Source organism: Zalophus californianus, chromosome 15 (genome assembly GCF_009762305.2).
Source record: "Zalophus californianus isolate mZalCal1 chromosome 15, mZalCal1.pri.v2, whole genome shotgun sequence".
Classification (NCBI taxonomy): domain Eukaryota; kingdom Metazoa; phylum Chordata; class Mammalia; order Carnivora; family Otariidae; genus Zalophus; species Zalophus californianus.
Window position 1 is genome coordinate 29,923,070 of NC_045609.1, and position 22,691 is coordinate 29,945,760.

A 22,691-nucleotide genomic window follows, 5' to 3' on the forward strand; every position below is an offset into this window, starting at 1 on the left:
AAACAGAGAAACACATCAGAAGTAACAAGCCCTAGAAATTTGGGTCCTGGTAAGTACCCCCTGATAAATGCATATGGACCGTGTATTTCTTTAGTTCCCTGCTGTTGGGTTCTTTTGAACCATTTGTCAGTTTTCATAGCCTATTTTTCAGGCTTGCATAGCCTGGAGTTGTGGCAGGGGCCACTGAAATTTGTGAAGGTACTGACGGAAAGAGGAACGATGAGAGGTAAACAGGAAGCTAGAATACATATTTGGCAGGATCTCTGTTGGAATTTGTGTGTATGTGAGTGTATGTACAAGATGGGAAGTACTATTTCTAAACCCTTTCAAAGGCCCCCTAGGGAGAATATTGGCTGACTGGTCTACTTTTAGTTACACACCTATGAGTGAGAAGAAAACGATACTTACGGTAACACCACCTGGCCTATGTATATGTTAAGCTCTGAGGAAAGATGGCCACTGAATGGCTCTCTTGAATTCCTTCCTCCCAATCGGCTGCCTCCAAATAGGAGGTTTTGGTTTGGCTCTCTTAGCTTGTCTGGGAAGCCATCTGGTTCAGGTGAAGCTCTGACTTTTGGGGAGAACCAAAAACTAAGAAGCCATTTGGTTCAGTGAAACCCCTGACTTTTGGGGAAGAATGAGTACTAACAGAGGTACTCTTGGTTTCATTTAGTTATCATTTTGTTTCTTCTGTGTTCTTTCTGAACTTTTGCCTAGGAAGATAGGGAATACCCCTTCTGTTCCCAAAGAAAGTCCATTAGGACAGATTTTGAATAAATGGTGCAGAGGGCTGAAAAACAACCAGAGAAAAAAGCCTCGTTTACAAGATGGAAAGACAGGAGACAGGCATAAAGGAATGTTAGTCCAAACTTTCAGTCTCTCTGGCCTTGGCAGTGGCTCCCTTGCACCTCTGCCTCTGCCCCCTCTCCTCCAGCTCCTGCATACCACTGGCTAACCAGCTCCTGTTCCACCCCCAGCACCTCCAGCACCATGGGCTTCTGCTCCTCCTACCCTTGCTATCAAGAAGCAAAAGGTATCCCAAGCTGTTCAGCTACCTCCTTATGAGGTTCAAACTGAAGCACCTCCCAAGTCAACATGAAGGGGCCCAGAGGTTCCCCTGGACTTAAAGCACCCACTTCAGATCTCCCCACAGGAGCCCCAGGTAAAACTGACAGTGGGGAACAAATTAATTGAAATAGACATGTCTTTAGAGATACCAGTATTAAATATAAGCTTTGATTCTACCAAGGTTTACTAAAAGGTCAAATAAATTCATGTTATCTCTGTTGCAGTTTGTCAGCAAAAAGATGATTGAAAATGGTCGATTTTGTCTATCTCAAAATTTTCATGGGTAATTGTTAAGAGCAAGTAGGATGAATAAATAAAATGGTATAAGGTATAGGAATATACTTTTGTTGAGGGAAAAGAACGTAATTTTGTCCTACAAGAGACAATAGATTTCTCTTATTTAGAGAAAGAAAGCTTATGACTGAATTTGAATGTAAAAAGAAAGTTGTAAGTTTGTGAAGGGGAATCTTTGGAAAAGAATTTTATGCATGTTCAGGACTGACTAAGATTGGAATGAATGAATTTCTTTGTTTTTCTGGTGGGGAATGGGGAGGAGTCAAGGGGAAAGGGAGAGAGAGAATCTCAAGCTGGCTCCATGCCCAACACAGAGCCAGATGCAGGGCTAGATTCACAACCCTGAGATTACCACCTGCGCTGAAATCAAGAGTCAGAAGCTTAACCAACTGAGCAACCCAGGCACCCCATGGAATGAATGAGTTTTAAAAGTGCATTGGTAGCAGCACCTGGCTAGCTCAGTCAGTAAAGCATGCGACTCTTGATCTCAGGGTTCTGAGTTCAAGCCCCATATTGGGAATAGAGCTTACTTTAAAAAAATAAAATAAAAGTACATTGGTGTAAGACCGAGATTTGGCTTTTCTCTCTGTTAAAAAGAGTTTTCTTGGACTGTTGGTCTGGTCTTGATAAGAAATTGTAAAAAGGTTTTTTCCTTTTATCTGCCCAGAAAAACCAGTTTCTTTCTAAGATTTTATTGATTCATTTGAGAGAGAGAGAGAGCACACAGCAGGGAGAAGGGGCAGAGGGAGAGAGAGAAGCAGACTCCCCACTGAGGAGGGAGCCCGACAGAGAGGATCAATCCCAGGACCCTGGGATCATGACCTGAGCTGAAGGCAGACGCCCAACTTACTGAACCACCCAGTGCCCCAAAAAACCAGTTTCTATATTTTGTCATTATCAGGTCTTTGATTACTTAGGAAAATTAAAACTTCTCAATATTAAAGGAGCTTAGTTTCACTAATAACTATACAACCTTCTATAGAATCTTTTATTGCCATCTTGGTTAAACAGGTAATTAAATACTTAGTTTTATAACAATTTGTAATCTTGTTAAGGCAACTGCTTTAAAACCTTCTGAGGTTTTTGGGGTGTCTGGCTGTTCAGTCGGAGGAGTGTTTGACTCTTGATCCCAGGGTTGGGAGTTTAAGCCTCACATTGAACGTAGAGATTACTTAAATTAAAAACAAAGTGGGGGATGTCTGGGTGTCAGTAAGGGTCCGACTTTTCTTTTTTGCTTAGGTCATGATCTCAGGGTCATGAGACTGAGCCCCATCTTGGACTTTGCACTCAACACAGAACCTGCTTGGGATTCTCTCTCCCACTCCCTCTGCCCCTCCCACTCAAACTCACACACACTCTGTCTCTAAAATAAATAATAAATATATTTAAAAACCCAAACAAACAACCTTCTGAGGTTTTTAACAAACTTCCCAAGATTCAAATTCTAAATGAAGTTGTTTTGACTAATTAGGCTTGTTTACTTGGCATGTTAGGTTACATGGGAAGCACTGTCAAACAAATGGTGATAACCTTCTTAGGTTATATTGTATGAGTAAACACTATAACTGTTCTAGAAATTACATGAAATCCCTGAATTTTTTTTTGTTTGTTTGTTTTTAAAGATTTTTTTTAAAAGATTTATTTATTGATTTGACAGAGAGAGCACACAAGCAGGGAGAGTGGCAGGCAGAGGGAGAAGCAGGCTCCCCACTGAGCAGGGAGCTGGACACGGGGCTCTATCCCAGGACTCTGGGATCATGACCTGAGTGAAGGCAGACGCTTAACCAACTGAGCCATCCAGGCATCCCTGAAATCCCTAAAGTTTTAACATGTCCTGGTATAAAGTCATCACTTGACATTCTAGTTATTGAAATGTTGTGTGTCACAGAAATAACTGCATTTCCTTGTCAACTGCACTATAATGAACTGTCATCCAGTCTTTAACCATGGCCATCTTTTAGTCTTTTGTTATTTATTTTAAGATTTTATTTATTTGGGTGCCTGGGTGGCTCAGTTGGTTAAGCAACTGCCTTCGGCTCAGGTCATGATCCTGGAGTCCCGGGATTGAGTCCCACATTGGGATCCCTGCTCGGTGGGGAGTCTGGTTCTCCCTCTGACCCTCCCCCCCCATGCTCTCTCTCATTCTCTCTCTCTCTCAAATAAATAAGATCTTTTTAAAAAAAATCTCTCTTTAAAAAAAAAGATTTTATTTATTTATTTATTTGAGAGAAACAGAGAGAGAGTATAAGCAGGGTATGGAGCAGAGGGAGAGGGAGAAGCAGACTCCCTGCTGAGAAGGGAGCCCAAAGTGGGGTTCAATCCCAGGACCCCTGGATCATGACCTGAGCTGAAGGCAGATGCTTAACCGACCAGGCACCCCTAGTCTTTTTTATTTATAATTATTGTTCTGATGCTCTTGAAAATGTGTTCCATCTTCAAGGAGATTCATGAAAAGGACTTTTTGACAAATACAGGTTTCTGACATCTTTAAAATCATAAAACTAAACTGGATAAGAATTTCCGGAACTGGGGGGTGGGAATGATGGGGTGGCTGGGTGATGGACATTGGGGAGGATATATGCTACGGTGAGTGCTGTGAATTTTGTAAGACTGATGAATTACAGACCTGTACCCCTGAAACAAATAATACATTATATGTTAAATAAATTTTTTAAAAAAGTATTTCTGGAACTAATGGAAAAGCTGCATTCAATCAGAACAAGAATTAGTAATGTGGGCCTAAATGATTTGAGAAAGATGATTAATAGCTTTTATTACTCTTCTTTGAAACATTGCTGGTTCTAATGTTTGCTCTTCCAGATTTAAGGAAACTTTTTCTCAAGATATCTACGACTTACAGAAATATGATAAAATATTCCTTTGTGAACAAATTGAAACATTTATCTTTACTGCCTACCTGAACCCTCCAAAATTCAGAAACTTTCAGTGAGTATTCTTTCTTTCATGGCAATTTTAATTATTTGCATAAGTTCAGTAAGAATCTGTTCCCCTTCTAACAGGACACCATTGGAAACATTGGTTACTTTGCCAAGACTTTGAGTGGAAGGTCATTAGAGAAAGACATGCATAGACTCAGATATGACCAGACAGCTTTAAAGCCCTAAGGTTGACTTTATGGAGCCAATAGAACCCCTTGGAAATGCTGGCCTGACATCTTGCTAACAGAGTTCCCAGCAATCTTACCAGGTGAGTAAAGAATGTCATTTCCTGGAAGATGCAGAAACCTCAGGATATTTGGGAGACTTTGAGAAGAGGAATTTACTTAAATTTGCAGGTATTTTAGGCAAATCTGATGGCAAGAATTTGGCTTGGCCTCTGGCCTTGCAAGGCTATTAAAAGTTTTGTCTATAATTCCTTGTACGAAAAAAAATTCCTTATAGGGGCGACTGGCTGACTCAGTTGGAACAGCATGCAACTCTTGATGTCAGGGTTGTGAGTTTGAGCCCCACACTGGGTGTAGAGATTATATAAATAAGTAAATAAATAAATTTTAATATATATATATAATAAAATTCCTTATGCAAAGTTCCAGCAAAGCAGATTTAAAAGAACTAATTCACTCACAATCACTGTTCTTGCTGTACTTATGTAAATAATTACGCCAAGTTTGTTAAAACTGGACTTGCTTTACAAATTGGTCTTCATTTGGCTATCTTTGATGGAAATGAGGGTGATTTTATTTTTTTTTTTAAGATTTTATTTATTTATTTGACAGCGAGAGACGGAACACAAGCAGGGGGAGTGGGAGAGAGAGAAGCAGGCTTCCCGTGGAGCAGGGAGCCCGATGCGGGACTGGATCTCAGGACCCTGGGACCATGACCTGAGCGGAAGGCGGAAGCTTGATGACTGAGCCACCCAGAGGCACCCCAATGAGGGTGATTTTATTTTATTTTTTTACAGATTTTATTTATTTGACAGAGAGAGACACAGCGAGATAGGGAACACAAGCAGAGGGAGTGGGAGAGGGGGAAGCAGGCTTCCCTCTGAGCAGGGAGCCCGATGCGGGGCTCGATCCCAGGACCCTGGGATCATGACCTGAGCCAAAGGCAGAAGCTTAATGACTGAGCCACCCAGGTGCCCCACTTAGGGTGATTTTATTTTATTTTATTTTTTTACAGATTTTATTTATTTATTTGACAGAGAGAGACACAGGGAGAGAGGGAACACAAGCAGAGGGAGTGAGAGAGGGGGGAAGCAGGCTTCCCTCTGAGCAGGGAGCCCGACGCGGGGCTCGATTCCAGGACCCTGGGATCATGACCTGAGTCGAAGGCAGATGCTTAACGACTTGAGCCACCCAGGCACCCCCAGTGAGGATGATTTCAAGGAGAAAAATTATGTTTCAATAACACACCTTTGAGGATGTTAGACTCCAGTTCTGATTAATTGTCCTTGAATGTTGATTGTTTGCCTAAGCTAGATATTTTGAGGTAAACTTCAGAGAAATTGCCACAAGAGCCCATGTATACATAGACAATCTTCGTGCCTGTTACTCTGTGAGAATAAAAAAGGACCCCATGGGCATAAGATTATTTGGACAGCTGGACAATGGAATGGACTCCCCAACAACTGTGTAACTCAACTATCACCTTGACCGATTCTATGGCTGGGATGGCAAAACTGCTCCTTAAAAGCCAGAGCAGGGGCACCTGGGTGGCACCGTAGGTTAAGAGTCTGACTCTGGTTTCGGCTCAAGTTATGATCTCAGAGTTATGAGATCGAGCCCTGTGTCAGGCTCTGTGCTCAGCATGGAGTCTGCTTGGGATTCTCTCCCCCTCTCCTTTTGCCACTTGTGCTCTCTCACAAATAAATAAATAAATCTGTAAAAAAATAAAAATAAAATAAAAGCCATAGCATACCCTACTCCATGGGGTTAGCTATGGATTTATGGAAACAGTCGATGGCCCCACCTTCATTACGACTGGATTGGACAATGCACTCAGCGATGCCCATATCTCCTGGGATGAGTCATCTACTTGCCAGCAGTTCCTCCTAATTACGATATTGTTAAAGCTAGACATCAGGCAAAGAGGGCTTCTTGGTGATTTTATCCCTTAGCCATATTTGTCCCAGGAGTCACCTCTACTGATGTAGAATTATAAGTAGAAGCTTTAGCCAAGCATAGAGCAGCCACTCTTAAACAGACCTGGCACGGAGTCACCCTCCTAAATGATCAAACCACATAGATTCAAAAAGTGGTCTTCCGAGGGGCACCCCAGGAGGACCTCAGATCTTTCAGAATATTTTCATAGCAATTCTTTGACCTTCAGCACAACTCAGAAAGAGAGGAAGTTGGGCAAACACAAGCTCCATTTTAACAAATGGAGAGTGAATTACGGAAGGTTTAAATGATCTGCCCATGGTCAATGTAATGTAATGGAAGCCAGCCAGGATCCAGGAAGTGTTCTGTACATTTGACCTCCCAGCCTTGAGCCAAAACACCAAACTGGAGTAGTCCAGAGAAGGCAGCAAGCAGAACTCAGCTTATCACTTATAGTTCCTAACTCTTCCCTCTTTTTTCTCTTTATCCCATCACTCTGAGTTCCATTAAGAACTGGCAAACCAAGACTGATGTCAAACATACAGAAGGAAAGACCTTTCTTAAATACAAACCTTGATTCTCAGTCCCTAGGTTTTCCTTTTTCTAGTTGACTAAGGTTCCACATGTACTGGACTGTAGTTGTAGGATGAGGGAAAATGCTGAAGTTCAAAAAAGCTTTAAAATAAGCTCTGTTGGGGGGGTGCCTGGGTGGCTCAGTTGTTAAGCGTCTGCCTTCGGCTCAGGTTATGATCCCAGGGTCCTGGGATCGAGCCCCACATCGGGCTCCCTGCTCCACGGGAAGCCTGCTTCTCCCTCTCCCACTCCCCCTGCTCGTGTTCCCTCTCTCGCTGTCTCTCTCTCTGTCAAAAAATAAAATCTTTAAAAAAAAATTATTATAATTTAGAAACTTATTAAAATTTCTCTTCCATAAAATGAAGATAATCATAGCATTTTCCACATAGTAATTTTCTATGGACTATGTGTCAAGTGCCTGAAGATAATGTCAAGTGCTCAGGTCTATCTACGGTACATAGTAAGTAATCAATACTTGTTAGCTAATGTTACTCACCAGTACTATCATGCCAGTATAACATACTGAAATATTTCTATACCAGTTGGCAAAGAGCTGTTGTTCCAACTCCCTGGCATCCCTCCCAAGACCCTGGTAGCCCGCTCCCCCTACCAAAACTCCCACCACCACTACCACCACATACTACTCATGCATCAATCACTAATGAGTTAATTGGAGACTTTCAGAACCTGTCCTATTTATTAGTACCTCTACAGTTGTATTGCTAAATATTTTGAATATTATTCCTGGTTATTTTTACTACTTACTGAACTTGGATCAGCCATCAAGTAGTCAAGAAAAGCTAAATAAACACTGGATAAGGCAAAACCATAAATGAGGACTATATATCTAAGTAGAAAGGTAAGGTTGAAGAGTCATTGGTTTCAGAGTCTGAAGCTGTATCTGGAAAGTCTCTAAGACCTGTCATCTAAGAACAAGCCTGTCATCTCAATAACCAGGAAGGTAGATGATTATCTATAGCCATAGTGTCTCCAGCAACTATCCAAAGGTTTTTGTTTCCTTTTGGGGCCTACATGCTCAACATATCTGTCTCTACCACTCTCCCCAACTACACCACACATGTAGCTCTCAAGGGTTTTAGATATCCTGATACATGGAATTTTTTTTACCACTCCTTTATAGCTACATATTTAAATGACCTTTTGGTATGATAAACAAAACTGCAATGAACATTTCTGTTGCTAAATATCACTGTATACATCTTTACTTTCTCTCTTAAATAAAGTTACTGAGGGGGGTGGGGGGTAAATGGATGACGGGCATTATGGAGGGCACGTGATGTAATGAGCACTGGGTATTATAAACAAATGATAAATCACTGAACTCTACCTCTGAAACTAATATATGTTAATTAAATTTAAATAAAATTTAAAAATAAAAATAAAATTACTGAATTTAGTATATGATAGAGGTGGTACTTAAAATCAGAAAAAAAGGCAAGTTATTGAGTAAACAATGTTGGCATAAATGACTAGTCATTTGGACAAAAATTTTATTCAATCCCTACTTCATTCTTTATATAAAAATAAATTAAAGGGGAGCCTGGGTGGCTCAGTCATTAAGCGTCGGCCTTCGGCTCAGGTCATGATCCCAGAGTCCTGGGATTGAGCCCCACATCGGGCTCCCTCCTCCACGGGAAGCCTGCTTCTCCCTCTCCCACTCCCCCTGCTTGTGTTCCCTCTCTGTGTCTCTCTCTGTCAAATAAATAAAATCTTTAAAAAATAAATAAATAAAAATAAAAATAAAATTTTAGTAGAAAACATGATAAAATGTTTCTATCTTAGAACGAAGAAGGCATTTCTAAAAACAACACAAAATTTTGAAGGCACAACAAAAAGACTAACTCATTAGCTATGTAAAACTTCTATGGGTGTGGGGGTATGGTGGTTGGGTGTGTGGGTGTATGGGAGAATTTTGGATGACTCTTCTTAAAAAATATTACAAGGTTAGGGCGCCTGGGTGGCTCAGATGGTTAAGCATCTGCCTTCAGCTCAGGTCATGATCCCAGGGTCCTGGGATCGAGTCCCACATCGGGCTCCCCTGCTTCTCCCTCTGCCTCTCTCTCTCTCTCTCTCTCTCTCTCTCTCTCTGTCTTTCATGAATAAATAAATAAAATCTTTAAAAAAATATATTACAAGGTTAAAAGACCAATCTAAAACTGATAAACTGTTAGCAATATCTGACAGAAAAAAAGCAATGTCCTAATTCCCAAATTCATAAAAATAATTTTTTATAGATTTTTTAAAGCAAAAATGAGTATTAAAAAAAAAAAGCAACTCAGACTGAAAATGAAAGAAACACAAATGGTCAATAAACATTGGAAAGCAGTCCCGTTTCCGTAGTGTAGTGGTTATCACGTTCACCTCACACAAACATTGGAAAGCTGATCAACCTTACTCATAATTAATTGCTAAATATTAAAAATTTGGTAAGACCCAGTATTGGTATGGTATCTAAGGGAAAAAGTCATTAAAAGCATTATGAAGATCAGCTTAACAATGCCTATCAAGGGCGCCTGGGTGGCTCAGTTGGTTAAGCGACTGCCTTTGGCTCAGGTCATGATCCTGCAGTCTCAGGATCGTGTCCCACATGGGGCTCCCTGCTCAGCAGGGAGTCTGCTTCTCCCTCTGACCCTCTTCCCTCTCATGCTCTCTATCTCTCATTCTCTCTCTCTCAAATAAATAAATAAAATCTTTAAAAAAAAAAAACAATGCCTATCAAAATTTAAATGCACATATCCCTTTATAAAGTAATTTCCCTTCTCAAAATTTATTCTACAGATAAAATAACACAAGTACAATGTGTTACTTGTGAAACAAAAATTGAAAATATTCCAAATGCCAGTCAATAGGAGACTGGATTAAATAAATCATGATACATTCATAGATTAGAATATAACATCAGGTCTTTAGAAAAAATAAGAAAGAGCTATGTATTGATATAGAAAACAGTCTTGAGATCACTGTAAAACAAAGGTTCTGGGTGTCTGGGTGGCTGTTGGTTAAGCGTCTGCCTTTTATCGTTTTCTACTAAAATTTTATTTATTTTTATTTTTATTTATTTATTTTTTAAAGATTTTATTTATTCGACAGAGAGAGACACAGAGAGGGAACACAAGCAGGGGGAGTGGGAGAGGGAGAAGCAGGCTTCCCGCGGAGGAGGGAGCCTGATGTCGGGCTCAATCCCAGGACTCTGGGATCATGACCTGAGCCGAAGGCCGACGTTAAATGACTGAGCCACCCAGGCTCCCCTTTAATATTTATTTTTATATAAAAAATGAAGTAGGGATTGAATAAAATTTTTGTCCAAATGATTAGTCATTTATGCCAACATTGTTTACTCAATAACTTGCCTTTTTTTCTGATTTTAAGTACCACCTCTATCATATACTAAATTCAGTAATTTTATTTTTATCGATATCGAGCTCCTTGCTCAGTGGGGAGCCTGCTTCTCCCTCTCCCTCTGCAGGCTGCTCCCCCTGCTTGTGCTCTCTTTCGCTCTTGCTCTCTCTTTGGCAAATAAATAAATAAATCTTTAAAAAAAAAAAAAAGAGGGGCACCCGGGGGGCTCAGTCAGTTAAGTGTCTGCCTTCAGCTCAGGTTATGATCCCAGGGTCCTGGAATTGAGCCCCACACGGGCTCCAGGCTCAGTGGGGAATCTGCTTCTCTCTCTCCCTCTGCCTCTCCCCTCTGCTCCTACTCTCTCTCTTTCTCAAATAAATAAATAAAATCTTTAAAAAAATTTTATATTCTTTATATAAATATGTACATATATCTATATACAGCTATGTGTATAATATGTAAAAATTCTCCTAAAACACATGAGTAATGAAACTGAATATACTCCCCCACACACCAAAAAAATTCTCTTACTTGTAACAATTCAAGAATAATTGAATTTAGAACAATGGCTACCTAGTAGGGACAGGAAGGCTGATGATGAGAGAGAAGTAGAGGTTTCAACTGTACCGGTAATGTTTATTTCTGAATCTCTGCGTGGATCCACATATGTTTACTACGTTAGTCTTTAAAGCTCTTTAATTATCACAAATATTTTGTTGAAAAGGATTTTAACAGAAACCACTAGTAGAAGGGAAATAGGTATAGTATTTTCAAAAAAGGAAATCCAGAAAACAAAGTGGGAGAGGTTGCTGGAGAGGACAGAATACAAGAAAGCACAATAAACAAAAAACATTATGATGGTGAGTGAAAAAAAAATCAATGATCACACACACAAAAAACCACAATGACAAAAATTCCTCTATTAAATGCCAAAGATTCTCAAATTCTGTTAAAAGTCTATATCTAACTATATACTTTTTACAAAATTCTTACCCAAAGCAAAATAACAGAGAAAGAAAGAGCAAGAGTGGATGTTGAATGTTTTCAAATGGCTTTTAAATATCCACTGAGATGATTATAGATGATTGCTTTTCTCCTTCAACCTACAGTCTACTATTTTTATTTTGGGAAATGAATGAATTAAGGCTTTCTTTATGGCATAACATTGGACCAATTCTTTTTTTTTTTTAAGTAGTTTCCACACCCAACGTGAAACTCACAACCTTGAGATCAAGAGCCCTATGCTCTAACAAGCCAGCCAGGTGCCCCAACACTGGACCAATTCTTACAAATGTTACAAGCATGCTGGGAAAGAATATGTATTCTCTGTAGGGTGCAAAGTTCCTTGTGCATCTGTTATATCAAGCTTGTGTGTTATTTAAATCCTTCTCTGTATCTTTACCTATTTTATCAAGATAGGATTCGAAGGAATAACATTTGGTAAAATATAAGCATGTTTGTCTATGTATACATCAGCTCTGAAAGGAAATGGAAGTAACTCGAAAAATGCCAGAGTCTTGAGATGGAGTCTGGCATCAGGCTCCCTGCTCAGCAGGGAGTCTGCTTCTCCCTCTGATTCTGCCCCTCCCCTCTGCTTGTGCTCTCTCTCTCTCAAATAAATAAATAAAATATTTTTAAAAATAAACAAAATACATCCATCCACTCCTCTTACCTGCCATGGATCCTGCCATTAATCTGTGCACATGACCGGAAACTCCCAGCTTTGTAGTAATTAACTAGAAATCAAAAACATCAAATTAAATGGAATATTTTTAAGTACTTCTCCTTTCACTGTTTCATAATGAAGAAATTTCAAAAAAGAGTTACAGGACTAGTAAGAAGAAAATTAGTGTTAAACATAAGTGAAACAAGTGCAACTGTATAAAGGTGAACAGTTATAGCACATGGTGAGTAGGTAAGGTATTTCCTCTGTAGCCTTCTGTTCTAGTTCTGCACTTTTACAATCTTAACTTAGAATTGCCAAATATACTATGTTGCACATTGACGACCACATATACTTAAAGAGTGAGTGGCAGTAGTACAAATAAAATGCTACTACAGACAATGAAGTCTTGATATACTGATGGCATCAATTCTGACTGATGAGCTTAGAATGTTGTTCCCATTCCATTGCTTACATTTCTTTTTAAGATACCCTATGAAATTTAACGTACTTAACCATTTTCTATATTAAGATGTTTGAGAGGATAAACTTTCAATCCAACAGAGAAGAGAAAGTCAATCAATAAGTAGGATGAGAGAAGTTGTTAACTGATAGCATTATTCAAAAACAGACTTTCACCATATGATTTCACTATTTTATTTAGTAAGAAAATCCAAAGCCACAATGTTCCTTTCCTACAACTGAGAAACAAAAAGCACATTAAAAAGGTATTAAAATTTTACGGATTTATTATTACCTACTTAAAGTATATTTTGGCTCTTGTTCATAAGTGTGTACATAAACCATTTGCTCAAAATTGACTAACAATTCTAGAATAGATAACTCCAAAACCAAGTTACATTTAAAAATGTAAGCTATCACAAGTCTTTCTCCTTCAAAAGGCATTACTTTACCCATTCATCCAAAGTAACTTTAAAGGCCAAAACAAATGCCTTTCAACTAAGTATGATATTCAAGGACACAAAAAAGAAAATAATATAAAAGTTCAAGTACCATTTTATAATGCTCAAATGCCATAAACTGGATTGCACCATAGGGAAAGATTCGAATCATCATTGCACCATTCCCTTTATATAATCCAAGGTATCCCTCCTTTTGGGGAACAGCACGCAATGCAGAAAATACTCCTGTTTTTAGAAAAATGTTTAGAAGAAAAATACTATTAAAACAGAGAAAACTATCTAAATTCAAAGTTTCATGACAATCACAGAAAAGATTACTATGCCATCACTCATGATATAATTTTGCCTGAGGAATTACATAAATAATAATTTATGTTTAGCAGTTAACCCTACCTAAAATACATAAGTCCAAATTATACAAACACATCTCATGTAAAAATATAAAACATATTTTAGCAAAAACATAAAAAACCCCAGCTATACATTATAGTAAATTATATTTTAAATTATCACAAATTATATTGACTTACAGCAATCTAAAAAATATTAAAAGAAATATATTCAAGGACAGATACTGCACTGCAGATGAGGGACTCTGAAAGGATAAAGGAAGTTTTCCCAGACTGACCTAGATACATGTGTGGTTTGTTTACATAAGGAAATTGCTAAATAAAAGAAACAAATTTTATTTTTTTAAAAAGATTGTATTTATTTATTTGAGAGAAAGAGCTCAAGCATGCGTGGGGGTCAGAGGGAGAGGGAGAAGCAGGCTCCCCACTGAGCAGGGTGCCCAACATGGAGCTCAATCCCAGGACCCTGAGATCATGACCTGAGCTGAAGGCAGATGCCCAACCAACTGAGCCACCCAGGTGCCCCAAAGAAATTTTAAAAACTATTAAAACTAAATTTGGGGGGAAATTTCCATTAGGACACTTTAATGAGGAAGACTGACAAAGGCCTGAGTTCTAATCCTATATATTAATGTGTTATTTATTCTATTAATGTCAATCACTACTCTGAAGTCTGAAGTACAGCCTTCTCACAAACAAATCACTACTTCCATTATTAAATTATTCAAATGCAGGTTCATTTCCAAATTTTTCAAACAGAAATTTGATCAAATATAAAAGTAAATCACTAGGGGTGCCTGGGTGGCTCAGATGGTTAAGCATCTGCCTTCAGCTCAGGTCACGATCCCAGAGTCCTGGGATAGGGTCCCGCATTGGGCTCCCTGCTCCTTGGGAGCCTGCTTCTCCCTCTGCCTCTCTCTCTCTCTCATGAATAAATAAATAAAATCTTTAAAAAAAAAAAAAGTAAATCACTAGCCTCACTTACAATTTTAGAATGCAAGTAATCTTTTGATCTCTTCCCAGAAATTAAAATTGTCCGTACTTATCAACATTCAAAAAAAGATATCCAGAAGCATTTTTTAATAAGTAGATATCTAAATGGACTAGTAGTCTATTAAAAAGAATTCTATTGGGGCACCTGGCTGGCTCAGTCAGTGGAGCATTCAACTCTTGATCTTGGAGTCTTGAGTTTGAGCCCCATGTTGTGGGTAGTGATTACTTTAAAAATGGCTTAAACAAACAAACAAATAAATAAAGCAAGCACCCGTATAACTCCCACCCTTTAAAGAAAAAAGTCACCCTCAATCTTAAAAAAAAAAGGGGGGGGACACCTGCGTGGTTCAGTTGCTTAAGCGTCTACCTTTGGCTCAGGTCATGATCCCAGGGTCCTGGGATCCAGTCCCATATCGAGCTCCTTGCTCAGTGGGGAGCCTGCTTCTCCCTCTCCCTCTGCAGGCTGCTCCCCCTGCTTGTGCTCTCTTTCGCTCTTGCTCTCTCTTTGGCAAATAAATAAATAAATCTTTAAAAAAAAAAAAAAGAGGGGCACCCGGGGGGCTCAGTCAGTTAAGTGTCTGCCTTCAGCTCAGGTTATGATCCCAGGGTCCTGGAATTGAGCCCCACACGGGCTCCAGGCTCAGTGGGGAATCTGCTTCTCTCTCTCCCTCTGCCTCTCCCCTCTGCTCCTACTCTCTCTCTTTCTCAAATAAATAAATAAAATCTTTAAAAAAATTTTATATTCTTTATATAAATATGTACATATATCTATATACAGCTATGTGTATAATATGTAAAAATTCTCCTAAAACACATGAGTAATGAAACTGAATATACTCCCCCACACACCAAAAAAATTCTCTTACTTATAACAATTCAAGAATAATTGAATTTAGAACAATGGCTACCTAGTAGGGACAGGAAGGCTGATGATGAGAGAGAAGTAGAGGTTTCAACTGTACCGGTAATGTTTATTTCTGAATCTCTGCGTGGATCCACATATGTTTACTACGTTAGTCTTTAAAGCTCTTTAATTATCACAAATATTTTGTTGAAAAGGATTTTAACAGAAACCACTAGTAGAAGGGAAATAGGTATAGTATTTTCAAAAAAGGAAATCCAGAAAACAAAGTGGGAGAGGTTGCTGGAGAGGACAGAATACAAGAAAGCACAATAAACAAAAAACATTATGATGGTGAGTGAAAAAAAAATCAATGATCACACACACAAAAAACCACAATGACAAAAATTCCTCTATTAAATGCCAAAGATCAAATTCTGTTAAAAGTCTATATCTAACTATATACTTTTTACAAAATTCTTACCCAAAGCAAAATAACAGAGAAAGAAAGAGCAAGAGTGGATGTTGAATGTTTTCAAATGGCTTTTAAATATCCACTGAGATGATTATAGATGATTGCTTTTCTCCTTCAACCTACAGTCTACTATTTTTATTTTGGGAAATGAATGAATTAAGGCTTTCTTTATGGCGTAACATTGGACCAATTCTTTTTTTTTTTAAGTAGTTTCCACACCCAACGTGAAACTCACAACCTTGAGATCAAGAGCCCTATGCTCTAACAAGCCAGCCAGGTGCCCCAACACTGGACCAATTCTTACAAATGTTACAAGCATGTTGGGAAAGAATATGTATTCTCTGTAGGGTGCAAAGTTCCTTGTGCATCTGTTATATCAAGCTTGTGTGTTATTTAAATCCTTCTCTGTATCTTTACCTATTTTATCAAGATAGGATTCGAAGGAATAACATTTGGTAAAATATAAGCATGTTTGTCTATGTATACATCAGCTCTGAAAGGAAATGGAAGTAACTCGAAAAATGCTTAATTCCAAGGAGGAAATAAGGGAGGGAACAAGATGTTTGTTTTATACTTTTTGAATTATGAACTTGTGACATCACACATTCAAAAAAACTAAAAATAAATAAAAGTATAAAAGCAATAAAATTAAAAGTAGGGGCGCCTGGGTGGCTCGGTTGGTTGTCTGCCTTCGACTCAGGTCATAATCCCAGGGTCCTGGGATTGAGCCCCACGTCAGCTCCCTGCTCAGTGGGGAGTCTGCTCACCCTCTCCCTCTGCTGCTCCCCCAGCTTGTGCTCTCTCCCCATCTCTCTCAAGTAAAATAAATAAAAAATCTTAAAAAACTAAAATAAAAGTAAAGATTTTTAAAGAATCCCATTATGATTCACCTACCTATTTTTACATCACATTTGACTGTAAAAAGCTAAATGAAATCAAAGATTTCCAATATATTACAGAAAAAAATTATTTATGCAAAGTGGGAGAAAGAAAAATTCTAATTGTACTCCTTGCTTTTCATTTGGCCAGAATAGTTTTGCTTCAATATAAAAAATACTTTCTGATGCCTTGGAAGTAAAGTTATACATTTTTTAAAAGAAGCTAAAGTAGAAGTTTTACTCAATAGCACATTTTCATCATCTTTGTGAAAATTCATGTTTAAAACAGCAAAATTTGGGGCGCCTGGGTGGCTTAGTCGGTTAAGTATCCGACTCTTGATTTCGGCTCAGGTCATGATGTGAGACTGAGCCCCATGTTGGGCTCTGCGCTCATCACAGAGTCAGCTTGGGATTCTCCCCCTCTGCCCCTCCCCCTGCTCATGCTGTGTCTCTCTAAAATAAATAAGTAAAATCTTAAGATTTTACTTATTTATTTGACAGAGACACAGCGAGAGAGGGACATGAGCAGGGGGACTGGGAGAGGGAGAAGCAGGCCTCCTGCTGAGCAGGGAGCCCGACACGGGCCCAAACCCAGGACCCCAGGATTACGACCTGAGCCGAAGGCAGACGCCCAATGACTGAGCCACCCAGATGCCCCAATAAGTAAAATCTTTAAAAAATAAAAATAAAAAAGCAAAATTTTACAAACTACCTTATGCATGCATATAAAAAGAGAGGCATCTAGAATAAAATGCCCAAAAACATTTAAAAAGAAAATTAAAAGCCATATATATAATTTTTTTGGCTTATATATTTTAAAGACACATGAAACTCCATATACTACACCAATAGTTCATCGTTTCACTCCAGGAATTCCATTTCAAATTTTGCATGTCTTGTAGGGTAACACTGTAACCCATGGCATGTAGCCCTGTAGAGCATGAAATCTAATGTGAATATGTAATCTACTGACTACAACTCAGGAAACAAAACAACATATACCAGCATGCGGAGGAGGTTAAAGGAATAAAACAATCCTGCTCAAACATTCCTATGTTGGGTTATGGTAAATACCCTGAGATATAGGGTAATATAATTCATCTGCTTTTTAACCCTTAATTTGGACGATGAAAGAACATAATTTCCTTCCTTTCCACTTTTATATACTGTCTCAGTAAGTTCAAAGGTCCGATTCTATGTATGAGCAGCACACTGTGCTCATTGCTGGACAAAGAAATGGCAGCAATTTTTTTCTTTCAATTTTAACTATACTTACTTAGTATTAAAAATGAGCTATAGTTAATATATAACATAAATATTCATTACATTTTTTGAGAAAAATCACATTTTAAAAACACCATTGGAAAAATTGATTTTTTTTAATTGAAGATAGCTGACACAATGTTACATTAGTTTAAGTGTACAACATAGTGATTTCACAACTCTATACATTATGGAAAAAAGAATTAACTCTTATTCACTCTGTAGAACATCTTTCTTATACAGAGATGCTGCATAGGTCATGCAGAGCACACATCATTCCTATCTACTGAAGCATGAACATATAAAGCAATGGAGTGCTATGAGTTAGTTGCCTTTACCTAATTTCTTTCTTGGTCTCTGTCCACATTAATTTTTTTTCTTTTAAATCTTTTTCCCTCTAATTGAAAAAGTAATATATGTTCAACGGGTATTAATGTTATCTTAGGGGGAAAAATTACCTTGAATTTCACCATTGAAAATTAACCACTTAATGTTTGTCTTTCCAGCCTTTTGTCTAAGCACATGTTTATTTACATAAAATGCAATATGATTAAACCATTTTATATGTTTTCAGTTATCTAATACATCATGAACATTGTTCCTAGTCAATTAATATTATTATTTTTTTAAAGTATGTTCTATGCCCAACAGGAAGCTTGAACTCACTAACCCAAAATCAAGAGTCACATGTTCATGGCACCTGGCTGACTCAGTCTGTAGAGCATGCCACTCTTGATCTTGGGCTTGTGAGTTCTACCGCCGCATTGGGCATACAGACTACCTAAAAAAAAGAAAAAGAAAAAAAGAGTCGCATGCTCTACTGACTAAGCCAGCCAGGCACCCCCAGTTGATATTATTTTCAGTTTTTGTGTGATTGGAAAATAGCCTACAATATGGATTTATTTATTCATTTAAATTATACTTATTATTGGGCGCCTGGGTGGCTCAGTTGGTTAAGCGACTGCCTTCGGCTCAGGTCATGATCCTAGAGTCCCAGAATGGAGTCCCGCATCGGGCTCCCTGCTCAGCAGGGAGTCTGCTTCTCCCTCTGACCCTCTTCCCTCTCGTGCTCTCTATCTCTCATTCTCTCTCTCTCAAATAAATAAAATCTTTAAAAAAAAAATAAATAAATAAATTATACTTATTATTTAATATAGCCAATTCCCTACTATTGAACATTTTGGTTTGTTTGTTTTTACTAACATAAATAATGTCTTGATCCTTGTGTATACATCTTTGAGCACATTTCTGATTAGTTCCTTACAATAACCTCCTAGAACTAGAATTGCACACCCAAGGAATATGTATCTTTTCAAGATTTTTTTTTAAGATTTTATTTATTTAGGGCGCCTGTGTGGCTCAGTTGGTTAAGAAACTGCATTCGGCTCAGGTCATGATCCTGGAGTTCTGGGATTGAGTCCCACATCGGGCTCCCTGCTCGGCGGGGAGTCTGCTTCTCCCTCTGACCCTCTTCCCTCTCGTGCTATCTCTCATTCTCTCTCTCTCTCTCTCAAATAAATAAATAAGATCTTTTATTTATTTGAGAGAGAGAGAGAGAGCACGAACAAACAGGGGGAGTGGCAGGCAGAGGTAGAGGGAGAAGCAGGCTCCCCCCAGAGCAGGGGGAGCCCGATGTGGGCCTCAATCCCAGGACCCCGGAATCATGACCTAAGCCGAAGGCAGTCACTTAACGAACTGAGCCACCCAGGTGCCCTCTTTTTAAGAGTTTTGATGCATATTACCAAAATCCCCTCCAAACAGGCTATAAAAATTTCTTACTCCCACCAATGACATATTATTAGAGTATCCATGTTACTTAAAGTGGCTGATTTTTATGTTTGCAAGGAACAAACAAGGGCTTGATATTCTTTAACAATTTAAGTTTATCCATATATACTAATTGCATTGAATTCTGTTTACACTAAGATTTCTAGAAGGCTTGTTTAACTAGGTGTTTAAAGGAATAGGGTGCCTGGCTGGCTCAGTCAGTACAGCATGCAACTCTTGATCTCAGGGTCATTAGTTGGAGCCCCACGTGGGGTGTAAAGATTACCTTAAAAATAAAAAATAGGGGCCCCTGGGTGGCTCCGTTAAGCAGTCAACTCTTGATTTCAGCTCAGGTCATGATCCCCAGGTCCTGGGATCCAGCTCTGTGTCAGGCTCCATGCTCAGTGGAGAGGATTCTCTCTCTCTCCCTCTGCTTCTCCCTGCCAACTCATGGGTGTGCTTTCTCTCTCTCTCTCAAATAAATACACAAATCTAAATAAATCCTTAAATAAAGGAATAAACCTTATCTCCATCACTAATCGAATATTTTTTAAAAATCCTTCTGAGCTGGGACGCCTGGGTGGCTCAGTCAGTTAAGCGTCTACGTTCTGCTCAGGTCATGATCCCAGGGTCCTGGGTTCAAGTCCCACAGCAGGCTCCCTGCTCAGCTGGGAGCCTGCTTCTCCCTCTGCCTGCTTTGCCTGCTCTGCCTGCCGTTCCCCCCTGCTTGTGTTCTTTCTTTCTCTCTGACAAATAAATAAATAAAATCTTAAAAAAAAAACAAAAACAAATCAGGCTGAGCTGTTATGTGTCTGGAAAGGGCATGACTCTTTAATCCCAATAAACAAATAGTACGTACTTCAGTGATTCCAAGATTTTGGTTTAGCGAATATCAGTATCCTGAAATGATATTTAACCACTATTGCAAATGAAAAGGTTAAAGTAGATAAGAGATAAATCTCTTGCAAAATTTGTTCCCAAACTTGAACACCCTTTTGTATACTCTTTCCGCTATAATTCACAACCAGAAACAAAGCCAGCAGATGGATAATGTTTTCATTCACTTTTACCTTTAGCATCCATTAACTCACCTAAATGTTTGTAATGGTGATTGTGAGCTTGTAATAAAACCTTTACTCGATCCAAAGGAGCAACTGTTGTTTTGGCACAGCATCCGGCAATACCTAAAAAATTTTTAAACAGTCAGGATGAAATTGCGTACCATTTCTTTCCACATGGAAACCGTTATTCATTCAGCCGGCACACCTTCTGATTTCTAATTTGGTCTCCATGGGTAGAACTGCCCAGTTGCAGGGATATGCAGATGATTGGCCCCCATTCCCTGTAACTTAATAATTGAGTATGTCAGACATAAAAATAAATTTGAAGAGTGTAAATCTTCCCCCTAATACCTGATGAGCACTGGGAATCTTGCTAAATGTAGTTATGGAGACAGACACCTGAAGGTTTTTACCCAGCTATGAGGCTCTGTTTCAAGTAACCTCTTCTTCTGGATGACTCTCACTGAAACAACCAACTTTTACCCATAACAGTCAGCATACCCATATATATTCAGCAATTATGTATTTGGTCCCTACCATGTGCCACTGTGCAGACATACAGATGACAGTAATGTGTGCACATGGGCTTTAGTGTAGGTCAGAATCCAGGGCAGCCCTACTAGCTTGACTTGCTTCTTCTAAGACAATAATATATGAAGACTCTCTCTGCTATAGACTGTGTCCTCCCAAATTCATATGTTGAAAACTAATTCCCACTGTGATGGTATTTAGAGGTGAGGCTTTTGGGAATTGATGAGGTCAGCAGGGTGGAGCCCTCGTGAACAAGATTAATGCCTTTATAAAAGCCCAGAGAAATCCCTGGCCCCTTCCACCATGTGAAAACACTGAGAAGGTATCACCATGTGAAAACACAAAGAGGGGCGCCTGGGTGGCTCAGATGGTTGGGCGTCTGCCTTCAGCTCGGGTCATGATCCCGGGGTCCTCAATCCCAGGAGCCACATCAGGCTCCTGGCTCAGCAGGGGGCCTGCTTCTCCCTCTCCCTCTGCCTCTCTCCCTGCTCATGCTTTCTCTTCTCTCTCTCTGTATCTCTGTGTCCCAAAGGAATTCTAAAATTCCTTTAAAAGAAAAAAAAAAAAGAAAGAAAGAAAACACAAAGAGAAGGTGCCGTCTATGAGGAAGCAGGTCCTCACCAAACACCAAATCTCCTGACACCATGATTTGGCTTTCCCAGCTTCCAGAACTATAACAAATAAATATAACTATAACAAATAAGTGTCTGGAGCTTCCAGGTTGATAAAAAGGAAGTAAGAAAGGAAAGAAGGAAGGAAAAAGTTGTTTATAAAACACCCAGATTTTGATATTTTTGTTTAGTAGCCCAAACAGACGAAGAAAATTTTGTAAAGTACCTTACATGTTATAAGCACTTGATAAAATAGGCTGTTACATTATAAAAAGGTGGATAAAAAGTCTCTGGTGTCTTACTATGATTACATTAAGCTCTTCACTATTGCATATTTGATCCAGAAGGTACAAGAGGACTGGGATTTTGTGGGTCGCCTTTATTACTATACTGCCAGAGACCAGTACAGGGCCTGGCACATAACAGGCACTCAGTGTCTATTTAATGAATGAATGTAGGGGCACCTGGGTGGCTCAATCAGCTAAGCATCTGCCTGCAGCTCAGGTCATGATCCCAGGGTCCTGGGATTGAGCCCCACATCGGGCTCCCTGCTCAGCAGGGAGTTTGCTTCTCTCTCTCCCTCTCCCCCAGCTCCTGCTCGCTCTCCCTCTCGTTCTAAAATAAATAGGATTTTTTTTTAAAAATGAATGTAGAGTTTTACTTCACAATTTTTTTATTTTTTTTTAAATATTTTATTTAGTTATTTGGGGGAGAGAGAGAGAGAGCACACGAGCAGGGGGCAGAGGGAGAGGGAGAAGCAGACTCCCTTGCTGAGCAGGGAGCCTGACGTAGGGTTCAATCCCAGGACCCTGGCTGGGATCATGACCTTAGCCAAAGGCAGAAGGTAGGGGCGCCTGGGTGGCTCAGTTGTTAAGCATCTGCCTTTGATTCGGGTCATGATTCCAGGATCCTGGGAGCGAGCCCTGCATCGGGCTCCCTGCTCCGTGGGAAGCCTGCTTCTCCCTCTCCCACTCCCCTTGC

General features: G+C 39.2%; 1 protein-coding gene across 1 annotated transcript in view; it reads right to left on the bottom strand.

The window, feature by feature from the left end:
- The window catches only part of SLC25A16 (solute carrier family 25 member 16), a 49,782-nt gene that overhangs the window by 23,571 nt on the left and 3,520 nt on the right, over positions 1-22,691 (bottom strand). The window contains exons 2-4 of the mRNA XM_035724336.1: positions 20,599-20,691; positions 13,032-13,165; positions 12,027-12,090 (exon numbers count right to left, since the gene is read on the bottom strand). Of these exons, the coding sequence (XP_035580229.1) occupies positions 12,027-12,090; positions 13,032-13,165; positions 20,599-20,691 (291 nt within the window). The remainder of the gene's footprint in view (positions 1-12,026; positions 12,091-13,031; positions 13,166-20,598; positions 20,692-22,691) is intronic.